Source organism: Loxodonta africana, chromosome 11 (assembly GCF_030014295.1).
Source record: "Loxodonta africana isolate mLoxAfr1 chromosome 11, mLoxAfr1.hap2, whole genome shotgun sequence".
Lineage (NCBI taxonomy): Eukaryota > Metazoa > Chordata > Mammalia > Proboscidea > Elephantidae > Loxodonta > Loxodonta africana.
The window spans coordinates 17482919-17509195 of record NC_087352.1 but is presented as its reverse complement, the minus strand read 5'-3'; the positions used below and the strand labels follow the sequence as shown (position 1 = coordinate 17509195).

Sequence of the window (26277 nt, the reverse complement as noted above, 5' to 3'; positions counted from 1 at the left end):
TGTGCCCAGAAAATGTGAATCTCCTCCTTTTGACTGTCCTGTCCTTTCAGCCCTCATCTCCAGCCAGCTGCTGGGGGTGTGGATGGAGGAGACATCAGACACACGGGCGGGGGTGGGGCTGGCCCTCCTAGCAGGGACCCTACCTACCATCTCCATCACTGTGCTTTGATAATAAATCGTTTGATTTGAGCTGGGGAGTCTAGCGTCTGCCAAACAAGTTCCTCTGGAAAAATTTTAGCTTCTAGTTGTTTCCATCCATCCACTCAGCCTTTCTTCATTCATCCATCCACCCATTCATTCCTGTCAACTTTTCAGACAACTACTCACTCTTTCATCTATCTATGCAAACTTTCATGCAGACACCCCTTTTGGGGGAACACAATTCAATCCATGACAGGTGGCTTGCATGTTGCTGTGAGGCTGGAAGGTATGCCACTGGTATTTCAAATACCAGCAGGGTCACCCATGGTGGACAGGTTTCAACAGAGCTTCCAGACTAAGACAGACTAGGAAGAAATGCTCACAATCTACTTTCAAAAATGAGCCAATGAAACCTTATGCATCACAGCAGAATATTGTCCAATATAGTGCTGGAAGATGAGCCTCCTAAGATTAGAAGGTGCTCAAAATACACAATGGCCAGCACAGTGGACTCAAGCACACTGGTGATCCTGAGGATGGTGAAGAACCATTGTTTCATTCCATTGTGCATGGGATCATCGTGACTCAGAGCCAACGTGACAGCAACTCACAGCAACAAGAGGCAGGAGATAAAGATGCCTCCCTGGATAAGCCCAGTTTGTTGTGGCAGAAGAGAGTTGACTATTATGAACAACTGCAGCTACTGCGGCAGAAGTGGTATCTTCACTGTTGTTGTTGCTGTGCCATCGAGTCAATTTCGACTCATAGCGACTCTATAGGACGGAGTAAAACTGCCCCATACGGTTTCCAAGGAGTGGCTGGTGTATCCGAAATGCTGACTTTTTGGTTAACAGCCTGAGCTCTTAACCACTTCACCCCACCGTTACTAAAAAACTAAAAAAAACTAGAACAGATTAATTCAGCTTCTGGTAACACAGAACGTGGCTATTGATCTGGTGAATGTATTCTTTACATACTTATCAAGAAGGAGGATTAGAAGCAGTTCACATTCACCTCTGGTGGGTGATAGGCTACACAGACCAGCACACACATCACATACACACAAGTGAGTGCATGCCTAACAGGTGAAATCTGAGTAAGCTCTATGGATTGCACCAACATCAGATCCCTGGTCTTGATATTGCACTATTGTTATACAAAATAATAATTGGGGAGGCTGGGTGAAGGGTGACAGGACCTCTCTGTATATTTCTTTGCAACTGCCTGTGACTCTAGAGTTATTTCAAGATAAAAAGGCACTCCTTCTTAAAAGCTTGTGAGTGGCCATCTAAGATACAACTATTGATCTGTACTCCCCTAGAGCAAAAGAGAAAGAAGAAAACCATTCACTCGCAGAAGAAACCAGTCTACAGGACAGTCTACACAAACTACAGCCTCATCTATCCTGAGACCAGAAGAACTAGATGGTGCCCAGCTACCATTACCAGCTATTCTAATCAGGGCCATGATAGATGGACCCTAACAGAATGGAATAAAAATGTGGAATAGAACCTCAAATTCCTAGTAACAACACCAGACCAACTGGACTGGTTGACACTGAAGGACTCCCAGGGGTTATTGCCCTGAGATACACTTCAAATCTTAAACCAAAACTAACCCCTGAGGTCACCTGGTAGCTAAACAATAAATCGGCTCAAAAAATAATGAATATCACCTGTAAGTACTTGGGAACTTTAAACAATCACCTATATGAGACCACAGTCAACAATTACTTTAAAACAAAGATGAGAATGTAAGGGGGCAGAGAAACTAGATGAATGGAAACGGAATAACCAGAACAGAAATAAGGTGAAAGTTCACGCATTGCGAACAATGTAACCAATGTCACTGAACAACTTGTGTAGAAATTGTTGAATGGGAACCTAAACTGCGGTGTAAACCTTCACCAAAAACACAGTAAGATATTATCTGAAAAAAAAAAAGGCACTCCTTAAACATAAGGAACAGGTTAAACATTAGAATTTGCAAATAACAACTTTATTGAGACATCAGTCACAGACTATACAACTCACTCATTTAAATGTGCACAATTCAATGGTTTTTAGTATGTTCACAGAGTTCTGCAACCATCACCACAACCAATTTTTTTGTCACCCCAAAAAGAAAACTTGTACCCATTAGGTAGCACCCTCCAATCCTCACATTCCTCTCAGTCCTAACCAGTAATTTGCTTTCTGTCTCTGTAGATTTACCTATTCAGGACATTTTATATAAATGGAATCACACGATGTGTAGGCTTTTGCAACTGGCTTCTTTCACATGCCCTAGAGTTGTTAAGCTTCACCCACGTTGTAGCATGTATCACTACTTCAGTCCTTTTTATGGCTGAATAATATTCCACTGTATGGATAGGCCACATTTTGTTTATCCATTCATCAGTCGATGGACATTTGGGCTGCTTCCACTTATGGGCTATTATGAATAGTACTGCTATGAATATTCGTGTACAAGTTTTTGAGTGGTGTATACTTTTAGTACATTTTTTTCCACAGTGAAACTTTATTCTATAGAGATTTCATTCCTAAGTAGTTGAGTTCCAAATGTATTATCATTAGAGTTACCTTTATTATTTTTAAATAGATAGTATGTCACAGGTTGGGATCCCCGGTGTTATGGATTGAATCGTGTCCCCTAAAGTTCTGTTGATGTCCTAACCCTTAACCGTTGCATCTCCAGGGCTTGCTTCCACAGGTGTAGGGGTTAGGATTCCAGCACATACTTTGGGGGGCACAATTCAGTCCATAACAGATGCACCATGTTAATTACTTCCTGACTCCTCACAACAACCCTGTGACTTAGGTTTGTTGTGCCTGGTTGACAGAGGAGGAAACTCAGCAATCAGGTGACTTGTTCAAACTCCTGCTATTAGTTGGCGATGGGGCTGAGAGCTGAGCCCAGTTCTGCCTGTCCCCACACTGTGAAACTCCCAAGTTGTTCTTGTCAGGTCCATTGAGTCAATTCCAACTCTTAGAGACTCTATAGGACAGAATAGAGCTGTCCCATAGGATTTCCAAGGCTGTAATCTTTACAAAAGCAAAATGCCACAATTTTCTCCCATGAAGCAGCTGGTGGGTTTGAACCTCTGACCTTTCAGTTAGCAGCCCAGCACTTAACCATTGGATGCAGTAGTTAAATCCTGTTCTGGAGGAGAGCTGTTGACTCAAGAATCCCCCTCAAGTGTCCATTTCCAGGGAAGCCCTGGGCCCTCCAGCCAGACCTGGGCTCTGAGCAAGTCCTCACTGGCGGATCTTGATCTCCGAGTACTCTGTGGTGCTGGTGGCCTCCTGGCCCTGAGGCTCCCGGGGCCGCAGCCCATGGAAGATGAGGGAGGCGTAATGGAGTTCCTGTTCTTCTCCCAATGTGGGTGTGGCCACATCCGGGGGTGGGCAGACTGGGCAGCCGCTTGGCTGGGACTCCTGGCGGTGACTCTGAGTGGAGAGGGGAGAAAGGAATCAAAGTAGGATAATCGGAGCCAGAAGAAGGAAGCGGGTTCCGCAAACAAACCCAGAAACCGAGCATTTGGTCTTTGATCCATTCATTCCAAAAACATTTACCAGACCTTTAAACATGTAACAAACATCTAAGAGTAGTAATGCCTGGTTAAGGAGCCCTGGCAGCACAATGGTTAACTGCTTGGCTGCTAACCCAAATAGTGGTGGTGGGAACCCACTCAGTGGCTCCAAGGGAGAAAGATGTGGCAATCTGTTTCCGTTACGATTACAGCCTAGAACGCCTACGGGACAATTCTGTTCTCACATGGGGTCACTATGAGTCAGAGTCGACTAGACAGCACCCAACAACAAAAATGCCTGGCCCTTGCTCACAGATTACCAGTCCATAGAGTCCTCCCAAAACCCGCTGGGGAGGTACTGTCATTGTGGTCAGTCGTGGTTGAGTGTCGACCCCATGTGTGCAGAGTAGAACTGCTTCTTAGGATTTTCGATGCTGGGACCTTTCAGAACCAAACCACCAGGCCTGTCTTCCAAGGCACCTCTGGGCAGGTTCAAAGTGCCAACCTTTCGGCCAGCAGTCAAACACTTGACCGTTTATGCCACTCAGGGGCTCCTGGGAAGGTGCTACTATCCACATTGTCAGATGGAGAAGCTGAGGCTGAGAGACGCTAAGTAAATATCCCAAAATCACACACTGAATTAGTGGTGAGGCCTAGATTCATGCCCAGGGCTCTCTAACTCCAGTGCCCACTGTCTTGTTGAACACCACACCATGCCAGGCGCTGAACATCCAGTGGGGTACTAAGCAGACACCATACCTGACCTCGCACAGCTTCCACTGTGGTAGGGGAGGCAGACATGAAGCCAGTAGTCAATGAAATTACTATCTAATTGCACATTGTGGTAGGATGTACAAGAATGGAGTGACATGATGATGACAGGGATTTGCTCAGACCTGGACACTGCTCTAAGGAGCCCTGGTGACACAGTGGTTAAGTGTGCAGCTGCTAACCAAAAAGTCAGCCATTCCAACTAACCAGGAGCTCCACAGGAGAAAAGACCTGCCAACCTGCTCTCATAAAGATTACAGCCTTGGAAACCCTATGGGGCATTTCTATCTGTCACATGGGGTCACTACGGATCAAATTGACTCAACAGCAATGAGTTTTGGGTTTTTGGGACCCTGCCCTAAGGGAACTCTCAATACCTCAAAGGTTCAGCATCTAGTTGCAATTGTGTTACCAAAAAACCAAACCCATTGTTGTCAAGGCGATTCTGACTCATAACAAGCCCATGTGACAGAGTACAACTGCCCCATAGGGTTTCCTAAGCTGTAATCTTCATGGGAGCAGATGGGCAGGTCTTTTCTTCTGCAGAGCCACTAGGTGGGTTTCAGCTGCCAACTTTTCAGTTAATAGCCAAGCACTTACCCATTTCACCACCAGGGCCCTGTTGTTTTTGTTAGGTACCCTTGAGTCAGTTCCAACTTATAGCTAGATGGCTGGAGTATCAAGGCGTGTCTGTAGCTGGGACACAAAGTGGGGCACGGTGGGTAGCAGACATGGAGAGGGGAAGGTGAGATACCGCTAAAGTTATACCCTGTCAGGCCTTGATGGGAATTAAGGAGTTTGCACTTGATTCTCTAGGCAATAGGGAGAAGCCTGAGGCGTGTAAGCTCAGGGGTAAGGGGCTGTGCAATTAAGAATTGGTGTCAGAAGTGATGGTGGTCTTGAGTCTCAAATTTGCAGCTGATGTCAGAATTGGGGTGTCATGGTTCCCCCAGACTTGTCGGTGGTATCAAAAGTGAGGGTGATTTATGGTTATCCCAAATTTGCAGTTGGTATCAAAAGTGCGAGTGGTCTTGGGGTCCTCCAGATTTGGAATGGATGTTAGAAGAGAACATGGTCTTGAGGACTCTTGAGCTTTGTAGTTGACAATAATTATTCTGGGGAGATCCCTCCGGCATTTTGTCTTGGGGAAGTAGAGAGACAGTGGGCCAGGGGTACAGACACAGATGAGGTAGGAACAGGAAGGGCCCAGGTGGGGAGCTCAACAGGCCTTGGTGATATTCCAGTTCTGGGAGATAAGACAGAAGGGAGAGGGAGGTGACTTCTGGGTCACTGGACTGAGCAACCAGGTTGATGGGAACCCAGGAGAAAAAGTTATTGGGGCAAGATGATAACCTAAGTCATCAGAGGAACCTGCTGACAGTTATCCTGGGGAGGCAAGATGGGACCTCCATGGACAGAGGACTTCACACTCACCCATGTGATTGTGCCCAAGACAGAGGGGGCATCCAATCCTCCAGCTGCTGTCTTGGTTGCCTTCTTCCTTCGGGTCTTCACTCTGAGGGAGGAGCCCAGGACCTTCAGGCGACTGGCTCAGGGCTTCGGGTAGGACTACTGCTCCCTGCTTAAGAGGCTAGAAGGGTTGATCCAGGCCTTGAGGGAAGTGGGCACCATGTCTAGCCTGATGACTTTTATTAGGAAAACACAAGCTCCCTCCTTGAAGGCTGGGCTCAGGGGTGGGAATTTACCCTGCTGAATCTCTTCCCACTTGACATGGAGTTGATTCCGACTCATGGTGAACCTATGTGAGTCAGAGCAGAGCTGTGCTCCAAAGGATTTTCAACAGCCGTGACCTCTCAGAAGCAGATTGTCAGGCCTGTCTTCTGAGGCGCCTCTGGATGAATTTGAACCACTAACCTTTCAGTTAGCAGCTAAGCACTTAACGGTTTGCAATACTCAGGGATTCTTTGAATCTCTGCCATGGGCTTAATTTTTCAGGAGTCCCTGGGTAGCACAAACAGTTAAGCACTCAACTGCTAACCAAAAGCTGGTGGTTTGAACCAACCGAGAGGTGCCTGGAAAGAAAGACCTGGCCATCTGTTGCCAAAAAATCAGCCACTGAAAACCCTATGGAGCACAGCTCTACTCTGACACACATGGGGCCGCCACTAGTTGGAATTTACTCAACAGCAACTAGTTTGGTTTTTGGTTTTTGGTTCTCAAGTTCCTGGATGGCACAAATGGTTTGTGCTCAGCTACTAACAGAAAGGTTGATGGTTCAAATCTACCCCTGCAGCACTGTGTAAGAAAGGGTGGCAATCTGCTTCCGAAAAATCAGCCACTGAAAACCCTGTGGAGCACAGTTCTACTCTGATACACATGGAGTCTCCAGGAGTTGGCATCAACTCTGTGGAAACTGGCTTTCTGAATCTCTGGCCCAAGACCCAATTCTCACAGCAACCACTGCCCCATTCAGATTCCTCCACCTGGGACTCTCAGGGGCTCCAGGGCCCACACCCCCTCCCACCCCATGGGAGGACACTCACATGAGGAAGATGAGGCAGGGACAGAGAAAGAGCAGGGTGGTGAGGCCAGCTCCCATGAAGGCCGCCTGAACAAATTCTCCCCCACGCTCACGTTCCCCTGCTGACGAACCAGTTTTAGGGCGCCTTCCCTCTGAGCCCAGGACCCTCAAGCCCCCTCCTCCCACAGAATGTGAGCTCTCCGTTTCATCAGCCCTCAGCCCACAACCCCAAACACGCCAATTCCCTCCAGCCACAGCCCCCCTGCCCCAAGTTCTAGAATTGACACTCCTTGCCCCCAAGCCTCACCCAAGCCGACCCCCAGACCTGGCAGCAGCAGGACAGAGACACTGTGGGCGCCTTGGTCGTTCTGGGCCTCGCAGTGGAGTCTGAGGCCAGGGCTGAGCCTCCCGCCGAGCCTCAGGGAGCTGTTGGCCCAGGGCCCGGCGGAGCCGGAGGTGACCCTGACGGAGGCGTTGCTGCTGTTCCCCTCTACCAGCCAGTCCCCAACCCGCCAGCGCAGGGAGGGGGCCGGCCTGGCTCGGGCAGAGCAGCTGCAGTGCAAACCTTCCTCCTCCCGGGAGCAGGAGAGGCGGAGCAGCTGGGGGGCGTCTGTGTGGAGGGAGGGGAGGGCTCAGCGACGGCCCCTCCCAACCAGGACCTGGAAGCCCTACCTCCAGGGGTCCCCAAACTCACAGAGCACAGAGAGGCGCAGAGAGATGTGCTGGGAGCCCAGCCGGTTCTGAACTCCACAAGTGACCTCCCCTTCGTCCTCCTTCTGAACCCGAGGCAGTTCCAGGACCCTGGGGTCCCAGGGCTCCGAGGGGCTAACCGGGTGTCTCCCCTTGACCCAGCTCTGAGTGGCGGGGGGGTTGCTGTCAGCGACACAGAGGAGACGCAGGTATTCCCCTTCCAGGGCTGGAAGAGATGAGCCATTCCCCAGGTATTCTAGATATTTCAGTTCTGGGGGAAGAGAGACAAAGAGACTGAGAGAGAAACAGAGAGACACACATAGAGACACAGAGACAGAGATACAATGAGACAGAGAGACACAGACACACAGACACAGAAAGAGCTGACCCCAGGCCTGGGGCTCTGAAGCTCTATCTCTTCCTCACAATTTATTGTATTTTCATTCATTTATTTATTTATGGATGGGGGAGAGGGATCCGCACAGGCCATTTTTTAAGCAGCATTATTGAGATATAATTCACATATCATACAATTTTTTTTTTTTGTAAATTCGGACATGCAATAACCCATTGCCATGGAGTCCATTCCAACCTAGGACGCCCCCGTGTGTTACAGAGAACTGTGCCCCGTAAGGTTGTCTTTACAGAAGAAGATCGCCAGGTCTTTCTTCCACAGTGCCACTGGGTGGGTTCCAACTGCCAACCTTTAGGTTAGTAGTCAAGCGCAATCCGTTTGCACCACCCAGGAGCCTTACCACCCACAGAAAGTGTACAATTCAAGTTTTTAGTATATTCACAGAGTTGCACAACTGTTGCCACAATCAACTTTTGTCTTCAACACCCTAAAAGGAAAACCCCGCCCATTAAGCAGTCATTCCCCACTTCCACCCCAACCTCATCAGTGCTGAAAACCAGCACTCATTGCGACCCCGTGTGTGTCAGGTAGAACTGTGCTCCATAAGGCTCTCAGTGGCTGATTTTCAGAAGTAGAGCATCATGTCTTTCTCCCAGGGCACCTCCGGGTGGACTTGAACCACTAACTTCTGGGTCAGCAGGTGAGCGTGTTAACCGTTTACCCCACCCAGGGACTGCCCTTGTTAATGGTCCCTCCTGAGAACAGGCAGCCTCACCGTAAAACATTCTCTGAGCTACTATCCGAGCTCACCGCCCTATCATCCCGCTTCCCCACACTTTTTCTCTAGCCTCGTTTACTCTCGTCTCTAGAAAAGAAAAATACTTTCTAACTCAAGCCGTTGGTGGATTTCTGAGTGTTCTCCCTATTACAATAGTTCTCTCTCCTTATCAAAGTCTGGACCCGCAAAATATACACCGTCTCAGCCCTTCCTACATGCACAATTCAGTGTCACTGATGACATTCTCCAAGTTGTGCAGCCATTGTCACTGCCCTTTTCCAAATCATTCCACCACCATGAACACAAACTCAATGCCTCTAATGTTGCTGTTAGTCACCCTGGGGTCGATTCTGACTTATGGTGACCCCATGTTTGCAGAGTAGAACTGCTCCATAGGGTTTTCAAGGCTGAGACCTTCAGAAGCAGATCTCCAGGCCTGTCTGGGCACCTCTGGGTGGGTTTGAACTGTCAACTTTTTGGCTGGTACTCGAGTGCTTAACCGTTTGTGTCCCCAGGGGCTCCTGCCCCCTAATGGGTCCTGCTCCCATCACAGTCACGGGGAGGGGGCTCCGACCCTACCTGTGCATTTTCCCCGGAGCAAGCTGATGGTCAGGTTCTGGGGCGCATCTGGCACAGAGAGATGGAGTGAGGAACAGAATTAGAACAGCCCTGTCCCCCGGGGAGCTACAGAAACAGGAAGTGAAGGAGGCGTGTGTCCTTCCTGCAGCCCTGCATGACAACCCATGACCCTAGGATGCAGGCACCAGTTCCCCCTGCCCCCGTTCCTCCACAGGCTCTCACAGGAAACATTGAGCATGACGGTCCTCTGTGTGGTCACCCCAGCTCTGGGGAAGGTCACCTGGCAGGTGAGGTTGGTGCCGTGATCCTCCGGGCCAGGGGTCAGCATGATCACCGAGGAGCCATAGGCCTCAGAGTGAGATCCCTGGGACCTGAGGGCAGTGCCCATCCAGGAGAAGGTGGGGGGTGTCCCCTTGTCACAGGCCCAGGGCACAGAACACGTCACATGGCTGCGGCAGCCAGACTCCAGGGATCCCGTGATGATATCGGGGACATTTGTCAGTGCTGGGAGGAGAGAAGGGGAGAGAGAAAGTTCTGGAACTAGAGAATGGTGATGGCTGTACAATGTTGTGAACATACTTGATGTTATCTGCCATCAGCCCCAACTCCTGGACCCCAGGCACAATGGGATCAGACCATTGTGATCCGTAGGGTTGGCACTGGCTGATTTTCAGAAATAGATCTCCAGGCCTTTCTTCCTAGTCCGTCTTAGTCTGGCGGCGCCTCTGAAGCCTGTTCAGCATCACAGTGACACGCAAGCCTCCACTGACAGACAGGTGGTGGCTGTGCGTGAGGTACATACGCCAGGAATTGAACCCAGGTCTCCTGCATGAAAGGCGAGAATTCTACCACTGAACCACCACCGTCCCCTCTGAAGGTCCTTGTTATTATTGGTAGTTGCTGTCAAGTTGGTAGTGACTCATGGTGACCCCATGTGTGCAGAGCAGAACTTCACTCCATAAGGGTTTCAAGGCTGTGACCTTTCAGAAACAGATCACCAGGCCTTTCCTCCAAGGCACCTCTGTTTGGACTTGAACCACCAACCTTTCAGCTAGTAGACCAGCGCTTAACAATTAGGACCACTCAGGGACTAAATACCACAGAATTATACATTTTTAAATAGTTAAAATAGTACATTTTAGGTTTAGTGTGTTTTACCACAATAAAAAAAGGTTAAAAAAATTAAACAACTTTCAGAAAAGGAGGGTGAGAATGGCTGCACAACTCGAAGAATGTCATCAAGGTCACAGAATTGTACACGTGGAAATTGTTGAATTGGTGTATATTCTCAACAACAATAAAAAATTAAAAATAAAGGAAAAACAAAAAAAGCTTTGCAAAGGAAACACAGGACCCCAGTATGTGCCCCTGAGGGAGGCTTCTACCCACCCCTGAACCAACCATGCTCCACCATCCCCCCTGTAAAGCTGAGGAGCGAAGATCCCCTGTCCCTCACATCGATTCCTTGTGAACCTTCTGTACCTGTCACCTTCACCGTGAGCAGCGTATCCTTGTAACTGAACTTCTGCTCTCCTCTCTCCAACCGGAAGATGTATTTCCCACCGTCCTTCTTCTGGGCCCCTGTGATCTGCAGGGAGCAGTTGTTGGCCTGGGGGTCCCCGAGGAGCTGGAATCGGCTTTTGGTCTCCTCTTTTACTTCCTTCTGTGGGTTGTTTGTGGCCACTGGAACATCTCGTTTCTGATTGATTTTATTGGGCCCTTGCCGGAACCAGTAGACAAGAACTGGGTCAGAGTCGATCCAGCCATCTGGGGGGTAGGAGAAGGTACAGGGTATGAAGACACACAGGCCCTCCTGCACCATCACGGAATTTTGCACCTGCAGCTGGTATCTGTCATCCAGAAGCCGGGACCCTTTCGGAGACCGAGGATGAGTGGGAGTCCCAGCCCCTGCCTGGGACCCCCAGCCCACAACACACTCGATCCCCCACCACAGCCGCAGCAGTAGCAGCAGCAGCAGGAGTGGTGGCATCTCTGCAGTTGGAGGAGCTGGACCTGGCACCCTCTGGCTTCTGGGTCCATCTGTCTGTCTGGGAAGGAAGTTCTGACAGGAAGCCCCAGGCAGGGAGGGGGAGGGACTGTCCACAAAAGAGGAACCTCCGCAGTCCAAGTTTCCTGGGATATCCTCTGCCTCTTCCTACTTCTCCTAGACACATCCAAACACCTTGAGAGACCAAGTTGCTGGGGCTGATGGCTGGGGACCATGGCCTCAGGGACACCTAGGTCAAATGGCATAACATAGTTCATCAAGAAAATGTTCTACATCCTACTCGAGTGAGTACCTTCTTGGGTTTTAAAAGCTTGCTAGTGGCAATCTAAAATACATGTCATGGTTTGAATTGTGTTCTCAAAAAATATGTGTAAACTTGGCTAGGCCATGATTTCCAGTATTGTGTGATTGTCTGCCGTTCTGTCATCTGACGTGATTTTCCTTTGTGTTGTAAATTCTACCTCTCTGATGTTGATGAGGCAGATCAGAGACAGTTATGTTAATGAGACAAGACTCAATCTACAAGGTTGTGTCTTAAGTGAATCTCTTTTGAGATATAAGAGAGAGAAGCAAACAGAGAGACAGGGGGACCTCATACCACCAAGAAGCAAGAGCCAGAATAGCACATCCATTGGACCCAGGGTCTCTGCACTGAGGTGCTCCTCGACCAGAGAGCATTGATGACAAGGACCTTCTCCTGGAACCGACAGAGGAAAAAAAACCCTTCCCCTGGAACTGACATCCTTAATTTGGATTTCTAGCCTCCTAGACTGTGAGAGAATACATTTCTCTCTGTTAAAGCCATCCACTTGTAATATTTCTGTTATAGCAGCCCTAGATAACTAAGACATCTATTGATTCCACCACATTTGGACCAAGGAAAATGAAGAAAACTAATGACACACGGAAAATATTAGTCCAGTGGACTAATAGAACACATGAACCACAGCCTCCATCAGACTGAACCCAGAAGAACTAGATGGGGCCCAGCTACAACCACCAATGACTCTGACAGGGATCACAGTAGAGGGTTCCAGGCAGAGCAGGAGAAAAATGGAGAATGAAATTCAAATTCACAAAACAAGACCAAACTTACTGTTCTGACAGAGACTGGAGGAACCCCAGAGACTATGGCCCCCGCACACCCTGCTAATTCAGAACTGAAGGCACTCCCAAAGTCCACCTTTCAGAGAAAGATTAAACAGGCCTATACAAGAAACAATAACACCCATGAGAAACGTGCTTCTTACTTCAGTCAAGTATAGGAGACCAAATGGGCAACACTTGGCCAAAAGCAAAGAAGTGAAGGCAGGAAGGGACAGGAAAACTGGACAAATGGACACAGAGAACCCAGGGTGGAAAAAAAGGGAAAGGAAAATGCTGACACATTGCAGGGATTGCAACCAATGTCACAAAACAATTTGTATATAAATTTTTGAATGAGAAACTAACTTGCCCTGTAAATGTTCACCTAAACACAATAAAGTTAATCTTAAAAAAAAGATATTGTCTGTAGACACCTCTGTCCATTTAGTTGTTCAAGCCAGATGTTCAACAAACATCACCACCAAGCGAAAGAGCCACTCGGTGCTGACCACTGTCTCAGTTTCCCAGAACTGCTGTAACAGAAACACCACAAAAAGAGGGTGGCTTTAAAGAATATGATTTATTTTCTCACTGTTCTGGAGGCTAGCAGTCTGAATTCAGGGCATCATCAGGGCTGTGCTCTCTCTCTGCGGGCTCTAGGAAAGGTCTTTCCTGGTCACATCCAGCTTCTATAGCCCCGGGGTTTCTTGGCGTCCCTTGGCTTGTAGACAGATCTTCACAGGCTGTCTTCCCCCTGTGTGTGTCTCTCTGTGCCTACACTCCCCTTTATAAGATACCACTGAGAAGGAAGTGGGTTTAAGACCCATCCTACTCCTATCTGACCTCATAAACATAACAAAAGAAAACCCTCATTTCCAAACGGGATCATGTTCACAGGCCCTGGCGTTAGGACTTCCACGAATGTTTTTAGGGGTACAATTCAACCCATATATAGGGTTGCTGTGAGTCGGACTCAACTTGAGGGCAACGGGTTTTGTTTTTTTTTTTAATGCAGTCCATACCACCTGCCTTGCCTTGCCTTCCTGTCCACTCAGCACAGTGAAAATTTAAAATGTCGAACTGTAATGGCCCCTTCCGGGATCATCAGAGTTTCAAATATGGTCAGCATCCAAAGGGCACTTATGCAGTGGCAAGTTTGGTTAGGAGGGAATGATCACCACCAACTAGTTGGGGACACGCTGTCTGAGGAACAATGAGTATTGATGTACAAGTTTTTGTCTGACTGGTGTACACTCCTAGTACACTTTTTTCCACAGTGAATCTTTATTCTATAGTGATTTCATTGATACACATTCCTAAATGGCTGACTTTCAAATGTATTATTATTTGAGTTATCTTTATTATTTTTAAATAGATACTATATCACAGGTTGGGGTCCCCAGTGTTATGGACTGAATCGTGCCCCCTAAAGTTCAGCTGAAGTCCTAGCCCTTAACCATTGCATCACCAGGGCTCACTTCCACAGGATTCCAGCACATACTAAGGGGGCCACAATTCAGTCCATAACAGATGCACCACGTTAATTACTTCCTGACTCCTCACAACAACCCTGTGACTTAGGTTTGTTTTGCCCGTCTGAAAGAGGAGGAAACTGAGTGGTAAGGTGACCTGTTCACATACCTGCTCTTAGTTGGTGATGAGGCTGAGAGCTGAGCCCAGTTCTGCCTGTTCCCACACTGTGACACTCCCATATTGTTCTTATTAGGTGCCATCGAGTCCACTCCAATTTATAGCAACCCTATAAGGCAGAGTGGAACTGTCCCATAGGATTTCCAAGGCTGGTGGGTTTGAAACTCCAACCTTCAGTTAGCAGCCCAGCACTTAACCCTTGTGCCACATCCATACAGTAGTTCTATCCTGTTCACGTGAAGAGTTGTTGACTCTGGAATACCCCTCAAGTGTCCCTTCCCAGGGAAGCCCTGGGCCCTCCAGCCAGACCTGGGCTCTGGGCAAGTCCTCACAGGTGGATCTTGATCTCTGAGTGCTTGGTGGTGCTGGTGGCCTCCTGGCCCTGAGGCTTCCGGGGACTCAGCCCACGGAAGAGGAGGGAGGTGTAATGTAGTTCCCGCTCTTCTCCTGAGGTGAATATGACCACGTGGGGGGGTGGGCACTCTGGGGGGGTCCCCTGGCTGGGACTCCTGCCAGTGACCTTGAGTGGAGGGAGGAGAAGGGAATCAACGTTGGATAACAGGTGCCAAGAGAAGGAAGTAGGCTCCACAAGCAAACCTGAAAACCAAGCATTTGGTCTTTGATCCATTCATTCCATAAACATACGCCAGATCCTTATTCATGCAACAACTATTTAAGAGGAATAATGCCTGGTTAAGGAGGCTTGGTGGAACAAGGGTTAAGCGCTCAGCTGCTAACCCAAATGTTTGTGGTTGGAACCCACCCAGTGGCTCCAAGGGAGAAAGATGTGGCAATCTGTTTCCATTAAGATTACATCTTAGAAAGCCCATGGTGCAGTTCTATTCTCACATGGGGTCACTAAGAGTCAGAATCTACTGGACTGCACTCAACAACAACAATGCCTGGTCCTTGCTCACCAACTACCAGTCCATAAAATCCTCCCAAAACCCACTGGGGAGGTACTGTTATTGTTGTTAGTTGCCGTCGAGTGTCGCAACCCCACACATGTGCAGAGTAGAATTGCTCCATAGAGCTTTCAAGGCTGGGACCTTTCAGAAGCAAATCACCAGGCCTGTCTTCCAAGGCAGCACTGGGTAGGTTCAAAGTGCCAACCTTTCAGCTAGCAGTCAAACATTTAACCTCTTGTGCCAGTCAGGGGCTTCTGGGAAGGTATTATTATCCACGTTTGTCAGATGGAGAAGCTGAGGCTGAGACGCTAAGTAAATATCCCAAAATCACACACTGAATTAGTGGTGAGGGCTAGATTCATGCCCAGGACTCTCTAACTCCAGCGTCCCCTGTCTTATTGAACACCTCCCCTGTGCCAGACCCTGGATGTTCAGAGTGGAACTAAGCAGACAACATACCTGACCTCACACAGCTTCCAGTGTGGTAAGGGAGGCAGACAGGAAACCAGTAGTCAAAGAAATGACTAATTGCAAATTGTGGTAGGATGCACAAGAATGGAGTGATGTGATGAGGACAGGGATTTGCTCAGGACTGGACAGTGCCATAAGGAGCCCTGGTGACACAGTGGTTAAGTGCTCGGATACCAGCCAAAAGTTCGGCTGTTTGAATCCACCAGGCGCTCCACAGAAAAAAAGACGTGCCAATCTGCTCCCGTAAAGATTACAGCCTTGGAAACCCAATGGGCCCTTCTATCTGTCACATGGGGTTGCTTTGGGTAGAAATCAACTCAACTGCAATGGGTTTTGGGTTTTTGGGACTCTGCCTTCGGTAGCTCTCAGTATCTCACAGGTTCAGGCATCTGGGTGCAATTATGAAATTGTGTTACCAAAAAACCAAACCTTTTGTTGTCAACGCAATTCTGACTCATAACAAGCCCATGTGACAGAGGAGAACTGCCTCATAGGGTTTCCTAAGCTGTAATCTTTATGGGAGCAGATTGTTGTTGTTGTTAGGTGCCGTCGAGTCAGTCCCAACTCGTAGCAGCCCTAGGCACAACAGAATGAAACACCGCCTGGGCCTGTGCCATCCTTACAACTGCTGTTATGCTTGAGCTCATTGTTGCAGCCACTGTGTCAATCCACCTTGTTGAGGGTCTATCCTCTTTTCCACGGATCCTGTACTCTGCCAAGCATGATGTCCTTCTCCAGGGACTGATCCCTCCTGACAACATGTCCAAAGTATGTAAGACGCAATCTCTCCATCCTGGTCTCTAAGGAGCATTCTGGCTGCATTTCTTCCAAGACAGATTTGTTCGTTCTCTTCGCAGTCCATGGTGTATTCAATATTCTTTGCCAACACCACAATTCAAAGGCATCAACTCTTCTTCGGTCTTCCGTATTCACTGCCCAGCTTTCACATGCATATGATGTGATTGAAAATACCATGGCTTGGGTCAGGCGCACCTTAGTCTTCAGGGCGACATCTTTGCTCTTCAACACTTTGAAGAGGTCCTTTGCAGCAGATTTCCCCAATGCAATGCGTCTTTTGATTTCTTGACTGCTGTTTCTATGGCTGTTGATTGTGGATCCAAGTAAAATGAAATCCTTGACAACTTCAATCTTTTCTCCGTTCATCATGATGTTCCTCATTGGTCCAGCTCTGAGTATTTTTGTTTTCTTTATGTTGAGGTGAAATCCATACTGAAGGCTGTGGTCTTTGATCTTCATTAGTAAGTGCTTCAAGTCCTCTTCACTTTCAGCAAGCAAGGTTGTAATCATCTGCATAACGCAGGTTGTTAATGAGTCTTCCTCCAATCCTGATGCCCTGTTCTTCTTCATATAGTCCAGCTTCTCGTATTATTTGCTCAGCGCACAGAAATAGGAATGGTGAAAGAATACAACCCTGACGCACACCTTTCCTGACTTTAAACCAATCAGTATGCCCTTGTTCTGTCCGAACAACTGCCTCTTGATCTATGTAAATGTTCCTCATGAGCACAATTAAGTGTTCTGGAATTCCCTTTCTTCGCAATGTTTTCCATAGTTTGTTATGATCCACACAGTTGAATGTCTTTGCAGAGTCAATAAAACACAGGTAAACATCCTTCTGGTATTCTCTGCTTTCAGCCAGGACCCATCTGACATCAGCAATGATATCCCTGGTTCCACGTCCTCTTCTGAAACCACCCTAATTTCTGGCAGTTCCCTGTCGATACACTGCTGCAGCTGGTTTCTAATGATCTTCAGCAAAATTTTGCTTGCGTGTGATATTAATGATATTGTTCTATAATTTCCACATTTGGTTGGATCACCTTTCTTGGGAATAGGCATAAATATGGATCTCTTCCAGTCAGTTGGCCAGGAAGCTGTCTTCCATATTTCTTGGCATAGACGAGTGAGCACCTCCAGCGCTGCATCCATTTGTTGAAACATCTCAATTGATATTCCATCAATTCCTGGAGCCTTGTTTTTCGCCAATGCTTTCAGAGCAGCTTGGACTTCTTCCTTCAGTACCATTGGTTTCTGATCATATACCACCTCTTGAAATGGTTGAACGTCGACCAATTCTTTTTTTATGTGACTCTGTGTATTCCTTCCATCTTCTCTTGATGCTTCCTGCATCATTTAATATTTTCCCCATGGAATCCTTCACTATTGCAACTTGAGGCTTGAATTTTTTCTTCAGTTCTTTCAGCTTGAGAAACACTGAGCGTGTTCTTCCCTTTTGGTTTTCCATCTCCAGCTCTTTGCACATGTCATTATAATACTTTACTTTGTCTTCTCAAGAGGCCCTTTGAAATCTTCTGTTCAGTTCTTTTACTTCATCAATTCTTCCTTTTGCTTTAGCTGCTCGACACTCAAGAGGAAGTTTCAGAGTCTCCTCTGACATCCATCTTGGTCTTTTCTTTCTTTCCTGTCTTTTCAGTGACCTCTTGCTTTCTTCACGTTTGATGTCCTTGATGTCATTCCACAACTCATCCATCTAGTCTTCGGTCGCTAGTGTTCAATGCGTCAAATCTATTCTTCATATGGTCTCTAAATTCAGGTGGGATATACTCAAGGTCATATTTTGGCTCTCGTGGACTTGCTCTGATTTTCTGCAGTTTCAGCTTGAACTTGCATATGAGCAATTGATGGTCTGTTCCACAGTCGGCCCCTGGCTTTGTTCTGACTGATGATATTGAGCTTTTCCATCATCTCTTTCCACAGATGTAGTCAATCTGATTTCTGTGTGTTCCATCTGGCGAGGTCCATGTGTATAGTCACCGTTTATGTTGGTGAAAGAAGGTATTTGCAATGAAGAAGTCGTTGGTCTTGCAACATTCTATCATTCGATCTCTGGCATTGTTTCTATCACCAAGGCCATATTTTCCAACTACTGATCCTTCTTCATTTCCAACTTTTGCATTACAATCACCAGTAATTACCAATGCATCTTGACTGCATGTTTGATCAATTTCGGACTGCAGCAGCTGATAAAAATCTTCTACTTCTTCATCTTTGGCCCTAGTGGTTGGTGCGTAAATTTGAATAATAGTCGTATTAACTGGTCTTCCTTGTAGCCGTATGGATATTATCTTATCACTGACAGTGTTGTACTTCAGGATAGATCTTGAAACATTCTTTTTGACGATGAACGTAACACCATTCCTCTTCGAGTTGTCGTTTCCAGCATAGTAGACTATAACCAGTAGACTATATGATTGTCCAATTCAAAATGGCCCATACCAGTCCATTTCAGCCCACTAATGCCTAGGATATTGGTGTTTATGCGTTCCATTTCATTTTTGACGATTTCCAATTTTCCTGGATTCATACTTCACACATTCTAGGTTCTGATTATTAATGGATGTTTGCAGCTGTTTCTTCTCATTTTGAGTCGTGCCACACCAGCAAATGAAGGTCCCGAAAGCTTGCACCATCCACGTCATTAAGGTCAACTCTACTTTGAGGAGGCAGCTCTCCCCCAGGCATTTTTTGAGTGCTTTCTAATCTGGGGGGCTCATCTTCCACCACTGTATCAGGCAATGTTCTGCTGTTATTGATAAGGTTTTAACTGGCTAATGCTTTTCAGAAGTAGACGGCTGGGTCCTTCTTCCTAGTCTGTCTTAGTCTGGAAGCTCAGCTAAAACCTATCCTCCATGGGGACCCTGCTGGTATCTGAATACCGGTGACATGGGAACAGATAGGGAGATCTTTTCTTCTGTGGAGTTGCTGTGTGAGTTTGAACTGCCAGCCTTTGGGTTAATAGCCGAACGCTTAACCATTCCACCACCAGGGCCCCTGTTGTTTTTGTTAGGTGCCGTCTAGTCGATTCCAACTCATAGCTAGCTGGCTAGAGCATGGAGGCGTGTCTGTGCTTGGACGCAACGTGGGGGCACGGTGGGTGGGAGACCGGGCAAGAGGAAGGTGAGACACCTCTACAGTTAGAACTTGTCAGGCCTTGAGGGGAATTAAGGAGTTTGCACTTGATTCATTAGGCAATAAGGAGGAGCCTGAGGTGTGTAAGCTCAGGGGCAAGTAGGTGTGCAGTAAAGAATTGGTGTCAGAAGTCAGGGTGGTCTTAGGGTCCCCAAATTCACACTTGGCGTCAAAAGTGGAGTTGTCTTGGTTCCCCTAAATTTGTTATTGGTATCAAAAGTGAGGGCGGTGTTATGGTTATCCCAAATTTGCAGCTAATGTCAGAAGTGAGGGTACTCTTGGGGTCCCCGAAATTTGCAATTGGTATCAGAAGTGAGAGTGGTCTTGGATACCCCAAATTTACTATTGGTTTCAGATGTGAGGGTGGTCTTGGGTCCCCCAAATTTTCAATTTGTATCAGAAGTAGGAGTGTCTTTGTTCCTCCAAATTTGCAATTGGTTTGAGAAGTGAAAATGGTCTTGGGGACTCTTGAACATTGTAGTTGACAGTAATTATTCTGGGGAGATCCCTCTGTCATTTTGTCTTGGGGAAGCAGGGAAAAAGTGGGCCGGGGTCCAGACAGAAATGAGGAGGTGCGGACAGGAAGGGCCCAGGTGGAGCTCAACAGGCCCTGGTGATCCTCCAGCTCTGGGAGACAAGGCAGAAGGCAGAGGGAGGTGACACCTGGATCACTGGACTGGGCAACTGGATTGCTGGCACCCAGGAGAAAAAGCCTATTGGGGCAAAATGATAACCTAAGGCATCAGAGGAGCCTGGTGACCAGATGGGACCTCTGTGGACAGAGGACTCATCACTCACCGACGCATTGGTGCCCAAGACAGAGGGGGCAACCCATTCTTCAGCTCCTGTCTTGGTTGCCTTCCTCCTCCGGGGCTTCACCGTAAGAGAGGAACCCAGGACCTTCAGGAAACTGGCTCAGGGCTTGGGGTAGGACTACTGCCTAAGTGGCTAGAAGGGCAGACCCAGGCTGGAAGGGGCTTGGGCACCATGTCTAGCCTGATGACTTTTATTAGGAGAACATGAGCCCCTTCCCAGAAGGCTGGGCTCAAGGGTGTGAACTTAACCCTGTTCTGAATCTCTTCCCAGTTGCCATCGAGTCGGCTCCAACTCATGGTGACCCCATGTGTGTCAGAGTAGATCTACACTCCATAAGGTTTTCAGTGGCTGATTTTTTTTTTTTTTTTCAGAAAGAGATAGCCAGCATTTCTTCCCAGGCGCCTCTGGGTGGATTTGAACCACCAAGTTTTCACTTAGTAGCTAAGCCCTTAACCGTTTGTACCACCCAGGGACTCTATGAATCTCTGCCAGGGGCTTAATTTTTTTGGAGTCTATGGGTGCTGCAAACAGTTATGAACTCAACTACTAACCAAAAATTAGCTGTTCAAACTCACCCAGAGGTGCCTCAAAAGAAAGGCCTGGCAACCTACTTCCAGAAACTCAGCCACTGAAAGCCCTGTGGAGCACAGGTCTACTCTGACACACAAGGGGTCACCAAGAGTTGGAACTGACTCAATGGCAACCAGTTTGGTTTTTGATCTTTGGTTTTCAAGTTCCTAGGTCCCTGGGTGGCACAAATACTTTGCACTAGGCTACTAACAGAAAGGTTGGCAATTGAAATTCACCCCGACATACTGTGGGAGAAAGACCTGGCCATCTACTTTCAAAAAATCACCCATTGAAAACCCTGTGGAGCACAGGTATCCTCTGACACAAAGGGGGTCACCAGGAATCAGAATCAACTCAACAACAACTGGTTTTCTGAATCTCTGGCCCAAGACTCAATTCTCACAGCAACCACTGCCCCATTCAGATCCCTCCACCTGGGACTCTCGGGGACTCGAGAGCCCACGCCCCCTCTCACCCTAAGGGAGGACACTCACATGAGGAAGATGAGGCAGGGACAGAAAAAGAGCAGGGAGGCAAAACTAGCTCCCACGAAGGCCACCTGAACAAATTCTCTCCCACGCTCAGGTTCCCCTGCTGACGAGCAAAATTTAGGGTGACTTCCCTCTGAGCCCCAGGACTCTCGAGCCCCATCCTCCGACAGAACGTGAGCTCTCCTCTTCATCAGCCCCCAGCCCTCCAACCCCAAACATATCCCTTCCCTCCAACCCCAGTGCCGCTGCCCCAAGTTCTAGAATCAACACTCCTTTCCCCCAAGCCTCAGCCCCAGTGACACCCCCCTCACCTGGCAGCAGGACAGTGATGCTGTGGGTGCCACCCAGTCACCTCCCAAGGCGAAGGCAGCTTCCCAGACCCGCTTTTCCTCCCAGGGGCCCTCCCGTGCTCCTGTCTGCTAGATGCCATGGCGATTTCTCACCTACTGGTACACTTGACCTGTCCGCACAGTCCAAAGTCCTGCCCCCAAATTCACGAGTCACATTCAGTCGGACATTCCTCGTGGTGCTCACACCATTTCTGGAGAAGTCCACTTGACAGGTAAGCTTGGTGTTGTGGTCCTTGGGTCTCAGTGTGAGGGTGAGTGCCGAGAAGAGGGAGGCTCGTGGCCCAGTTCCTTGGGGAGAGACAGCCGCCCCCAGCCAGGAGAAGGTGGGGGCTTGAGAGCCTTCAGAGTTCCTGGTAAACACACAGAGCAGTGTCACCAGGTGTCCCAGCTCCAGGGTGTCAGGGCCATAGTCATCAGGCTTCTGTGTCAGGCCTGGGTCAGAGAGAGGGGGATCCTAGCCCGACCATGGCGTTCCTCCACAGTGACTCCTCTGCCCAGCCCGCCTCGAGCCAGTTCCGTACCTGTCACTTGCAGGGACAGCTTGTATTTCATGAAACTAAATCTCACATGATTTCCTTTCTCCGCCTGAAAGAAGTACACAGCCGTGTCCCTCTTTTGTGCATCTCTGATCACCAGCGAGCAGCTCCCATTCTGGAGGTCCCCAAGGAGGTGGAATCGGCCTTTGGTCTCCTCTTTTACTTCCCCATGTGGGTTGTTTGTGGCCACAGGGGCATCCCTGTTGCGAATGATGTTATTGGCCCCTTTCCGGAACCAGTAGCCCAGAACTGGGGTAGAGACCCTCCAGTAGGACGTGGGGTAGGAGAAGGTGCAGGGTATGAAGACACATACACCCTCCTTCACCGCCACCGACTTTTGCACCTGTAGCTGGTATCTGTCATCCAGACCCCAGGACCCTTTGGGAGACCAAAGATTAGTGGGAGCCCCAGCCCCTGCCTGAGACCTCCAGCCCCCAACACACTTGATCCCCCACAACAGGGGCAGCAGTAGCAGCAGCATCTCTGCAGTTGGAGGAACTGGACCTGGCACCCTCTGGCTTCTGGGGTGGTCTATCTGTCTGGGAAGGAAGCTCCAACAGGAAGCCCCAGGCAGGGAGGGACAGGGACTGTCCACAGAAGAGGAAGCTCAGCAGCCCAAGGTTCCTGGGAGATCCCCTGCCTCTTTCTACTTCTCGTTCCCCAGATGAAAGCAATAGGGCAGAGAGGTGCAGAACTTGCCAGAGACCAGCAAGGGCCCCCCTAGGCCAGGACCTCAGGAGGAGAGCCACAGGAGTGGGGTGGTCACAGGAAATAGGTGATGTCTTAGTTTCCAAAAGTTCCTGGATGGCACAAATGGTTTCCACTTGACTACTAACCTAAAGGTTGGTGGTTCAAACCAGTGGCACCACTGAAGAAAGGCCTGGTGATCTGCTTCCATGAGATTATAGCCAAGAAAATTTCACTGAGCACAGTTCTACCCTGACAAACATGCAGAGGTCATGAGTTGGAAGCAACTTGATGGAAATGGGTTTGTTTTTTTGTTTTTGCCGTAACGAATTACTACAAAGTGGGTGGCTTTAAACAACTGAAATGTATTGTCTCACAGGTCTGCTGACTAGAAGTTTGAAATCAAGGTACTGACAGGGCCATGTTCTCTCCGAAGGCTCTAGAAGAGGATCCTTCCTGGCCTCTTGTAGCATTTGGTGGTTCCTGGATATCCTTGGCGTTTCTTGGCTTGGATTGCATCACTCCAGTCTCTCCCTCCGTCTTCACATGTCCGTCTCCCATCTGTGCCTGTCAGTGTGTCTTTTCCTCTTCCTGTAAGGACACCAGTCATATTGGGTTAGGGCCCACCCACCCACCCAGTATGACCTAGCCTAACTAACTATATCTGCAAAGACCCTATTTCAAATAAGGTCACTCACAGATGTGAGGTTAAAACTATTGGCATGTCTTTTTGGGGGACACAATTCAATCCATAAAGGAACTTCACCTCTATGGTTTTCCTCTGCCAAAACCCATAACCTCAGTATAACCGTGATGGAAAACATTAGACAAATCCCAGTAGAGGGCATCCTACAATAACCCTGACCAGTGCTTCTCTACACTGTTGAGGCCATCAGAAACAAGGAACAGACCACAACTACCAAGGCCTCAAGAAACTGAGTACAGCACAACCAGATTGTACCTGGTTACCACCACCAACTGCTCTGGAAGGGATCACATTGGAGACTAGAGAAACCCCGAGAGTATGGCCCCTGGACACCCTTTTAACTCAGTACTGAAGTCATTCCTGAGGTTCACCCTTCAACTAAAAATTAGACAGACCCATAAAACAAATAATAATACATGTAGCTCAACCATGTATATGAGATTAAATGGGCACACTAACCCAGGGGCAAGGTGGAGAAGGCAGGAGGGGACAGGAAATCTGGACGAATGGAAATGGGGGAACCCAAGGTCGAGAAGGGGGGAGTGCTGATATGTCGTGGGGTTGGCAACCAATATCATAAAACAATATGTGCATTAATTGTTTAATGAGAAACTAATTTGCTCTGTAAACCTTCATCTAAAGCACAATTTAAAAAAAAAAAAAGGAACAAACATGATGAACATTGTTAATGTCACTGAATTGTACACGTAAAAAAATGTTGACTGAAGAATGTGTCGCTGACGTTGTGTTAGGTGCCAGCTAGTCGGTTCCAGCATACAGTGACCCTATATACAAAAGAAGGAAACATTGCGCTGTCCTGCACCATCTTCACAATTGTTGCTGTGTTTGAGTCCATTGTTGCAGCCACTGTGTCTATCCATCTCATCGAGGGTCTTCCTCTTTTTTGCTGACCCTCTACTTTACCAAGCTTTATGTCCTCCAGGGACTGATCCCTCCTGATAAGACATGTAAAAATTGTTGAATTGTCAAATCTTTTCTTATATATATTTTTACCACAATTTGAAAAAACTTGAAATGGCAAATGTTTTGCTATATATAATTTTATCACAATAAAAAGAAAAGAAAAAGGGGGAAAACCACAACGACCTTTTGAGAAATTATCACAGTCAAGAAGGAGGAACTTAAGCAGACATGTTGTTGTTGGGTGCCCTGGAGTCAATTCGGACTCATAGTGATGCTATAGGGCAGAGATGAACTGCCCCATGGGGCTTTCTAGGCTGCAATCTTTACAGGAGCAGATCACCAGGTCTTTTCTCCCGCAGAGCCACTGGGTGGGTTCAAACCACCAGCCTTTCAGTTAGCAGCCAATTACCCATTGTGCCACCAGGGCTCCTTCTTAGTTACCTGTTTTTGTTGTTGTTGTTAGGTGCTGTCGAGTCAGTTCCAACTCATAGCGACCTTATGCACAACAGAAGGAAAGACTGCCCGGTCCTGCGCCATCCTTATAATCGTTGTTATGCTTGAGCTCATTGTTGCAGCCACTGTGACAATCCACCTTGTTGAGGGTCTTCCTCTTTTCCGCTGACCCTGTACTCTGCCAGGCACGATGTCCTTTTCCAGGGACTGATCCCTCCTGACAACATGTCCAAAGTATGTAAGACGCAGCCTTGCCATCCTTGCCTCTAAGGAGCATTCTGGCTGCACTTCTTCCAAAACAGATTTGTTTGTTCTTTTGGCAGTCCATGGTATATTCAATATTCTTCACCAACACCACAACTCAAAGGCGTCAACTCTCCTTCGGTCTTTCTTATTGTCCAGCTTTCACATGCATATGATGTGATTGAAAATACCATGGCTTGGGTCAGGCGCACCTTAGTCTTCAGGGCGACATCTTTGCTCTTCAACACTTTGAAGAGGTCCTTTGCAGCAGATTTGCCCAATGCAATGCGTCTTTTGATTTCATGACTGCTGCTTCCATGGCTGTTGATTGTGGATCCAAGTAAAATGAAATCCTTGACAACTTCAATCTTTTCTCCGTTTATCATGCTGTTCCTCATTGGTCCAGATGATCAGGAACCGATGGTACTGAAGGAAGAAGTCCAAGCTGCTCTGAAGGCATTGGTGAAAGACAAGGCTCCAGGAATTGATGGAGTATCAATTGAGATGTTTCAACAGACAGATGCAGCGCTGGAGGTACTCACTCGTCTATGCCAAGAAATATGGAGGACAGCTTCCTGGCCAACTGACTGGAAGAGGTCCATATTTATGCTTATTCCCAAGAAAGGTGATCCAACCAAATGTGGAAATTATGGAAAAATATCGTTAATATCACAAAGAAGCAAAATTTTGCTGAAGATCATTCAAAACCGGCTGCAGCAGTGTATCGACAGAACTGCCAGAAATTCGGGTGGTTTCAGAAGAGGACGTGGAACCAGGGTTATCATTGCTGATGTCAGATGGGTCCTGGCTGAAAGCAGAGAATACCAGAAGGATGTTTACCTGTGTTTTATTGATTGTGCAAAGGCATTTGGCTGTGTGGATCATAACAAACTACGGATAAGACTTCGAAGAATGGGAATTCCAGAACACCTACTGTGCTCATGAGGAACCTTTACATAGATCAAGAGGCAGTTGTTCGGACAGAACAAGGGGATACTGATTGGTTTAAAGTCAGGAAAGGTGTGCGTCAGGGTTGTATTCTTTCATCATACCTATTTAATCTGTATCCTGAACAAATAATACGAAAAGCTGGACTATA

At 47.8% G+C, this 26277-nt stretch overlaps 1 protein-coding gene across 11 annotated transcripts; it reads right to left on the bottom strand.

The window, feature by feature from the left end:
- Positions 1–2117: 2117 nt before the first annotated feature.
- LOC100654391 (sialic acid-binding Ig-like lectin 13) lies at positions 2118–11502 on the bottom strand. Of its 11 annotated transcripts, none has more exons than XM_023543280.2 (8): positions 10811–11495; positions 9551–9832; positions 9329–9376; positions 7621–7887; positions 7234–7536; positions 6949–7048; positions 5879–5960; positions 2118–3590 (listed from the first exon to the last, which is right to left on the bottom strand). In XM_023543280.2, the coding sequence occupies exons 1-8, from the start codon at positions 11316–11318 to the stop codon at positions 3399–3401; spliced, it is 1782 nt and encodes a 593-aa protein (XP_023399048.1). In that variant the 5' UTR covers positions 11319–11495; the 3' UTR covers positions 2118–3398. The 11 variants fall into 11 exon arrangements, with proteins under 11 accessions (XP_023399048.1, XP_023399049.1, XP_023399050.1 ...); XM_023543281.2 differs by having other exon boundaries at positions 7252–7536; positions 10811–11485; XM_023543282.2 differs by having other exon boundaries at positions 6949–7045; positions 7252–7536; positions 10811–11485.
- Between the last annotated feature and the right edge of the window lie 14775 nt (positions 11503–26277).

Bases quoted from the DNA above. Each gene is read 5' to 3' on its own strand.
- LOC100654391 (XM_023543280.2), bottom strand. From the start codon at position 11,318: ATGCCACCACTCCTGCTGCTGCTGCTACTGCTGCGGCTGTGGTGGGGG. The intron at 9,833-10,810 runs GTACAGAAGGTT...CTCTCCTCCCAG, and splicing joins GCTCACGGTGAAGGTGACAG to CACTGACAAATGTCCCCGAT. The intron at 9,377-9,550 runs GTGAGAGCCTGT...TCTCTGTGCCAG, and splicing joins CGTCATGCTCAATGTTTCCT to ATGCGCCCCAGAACCTGACC.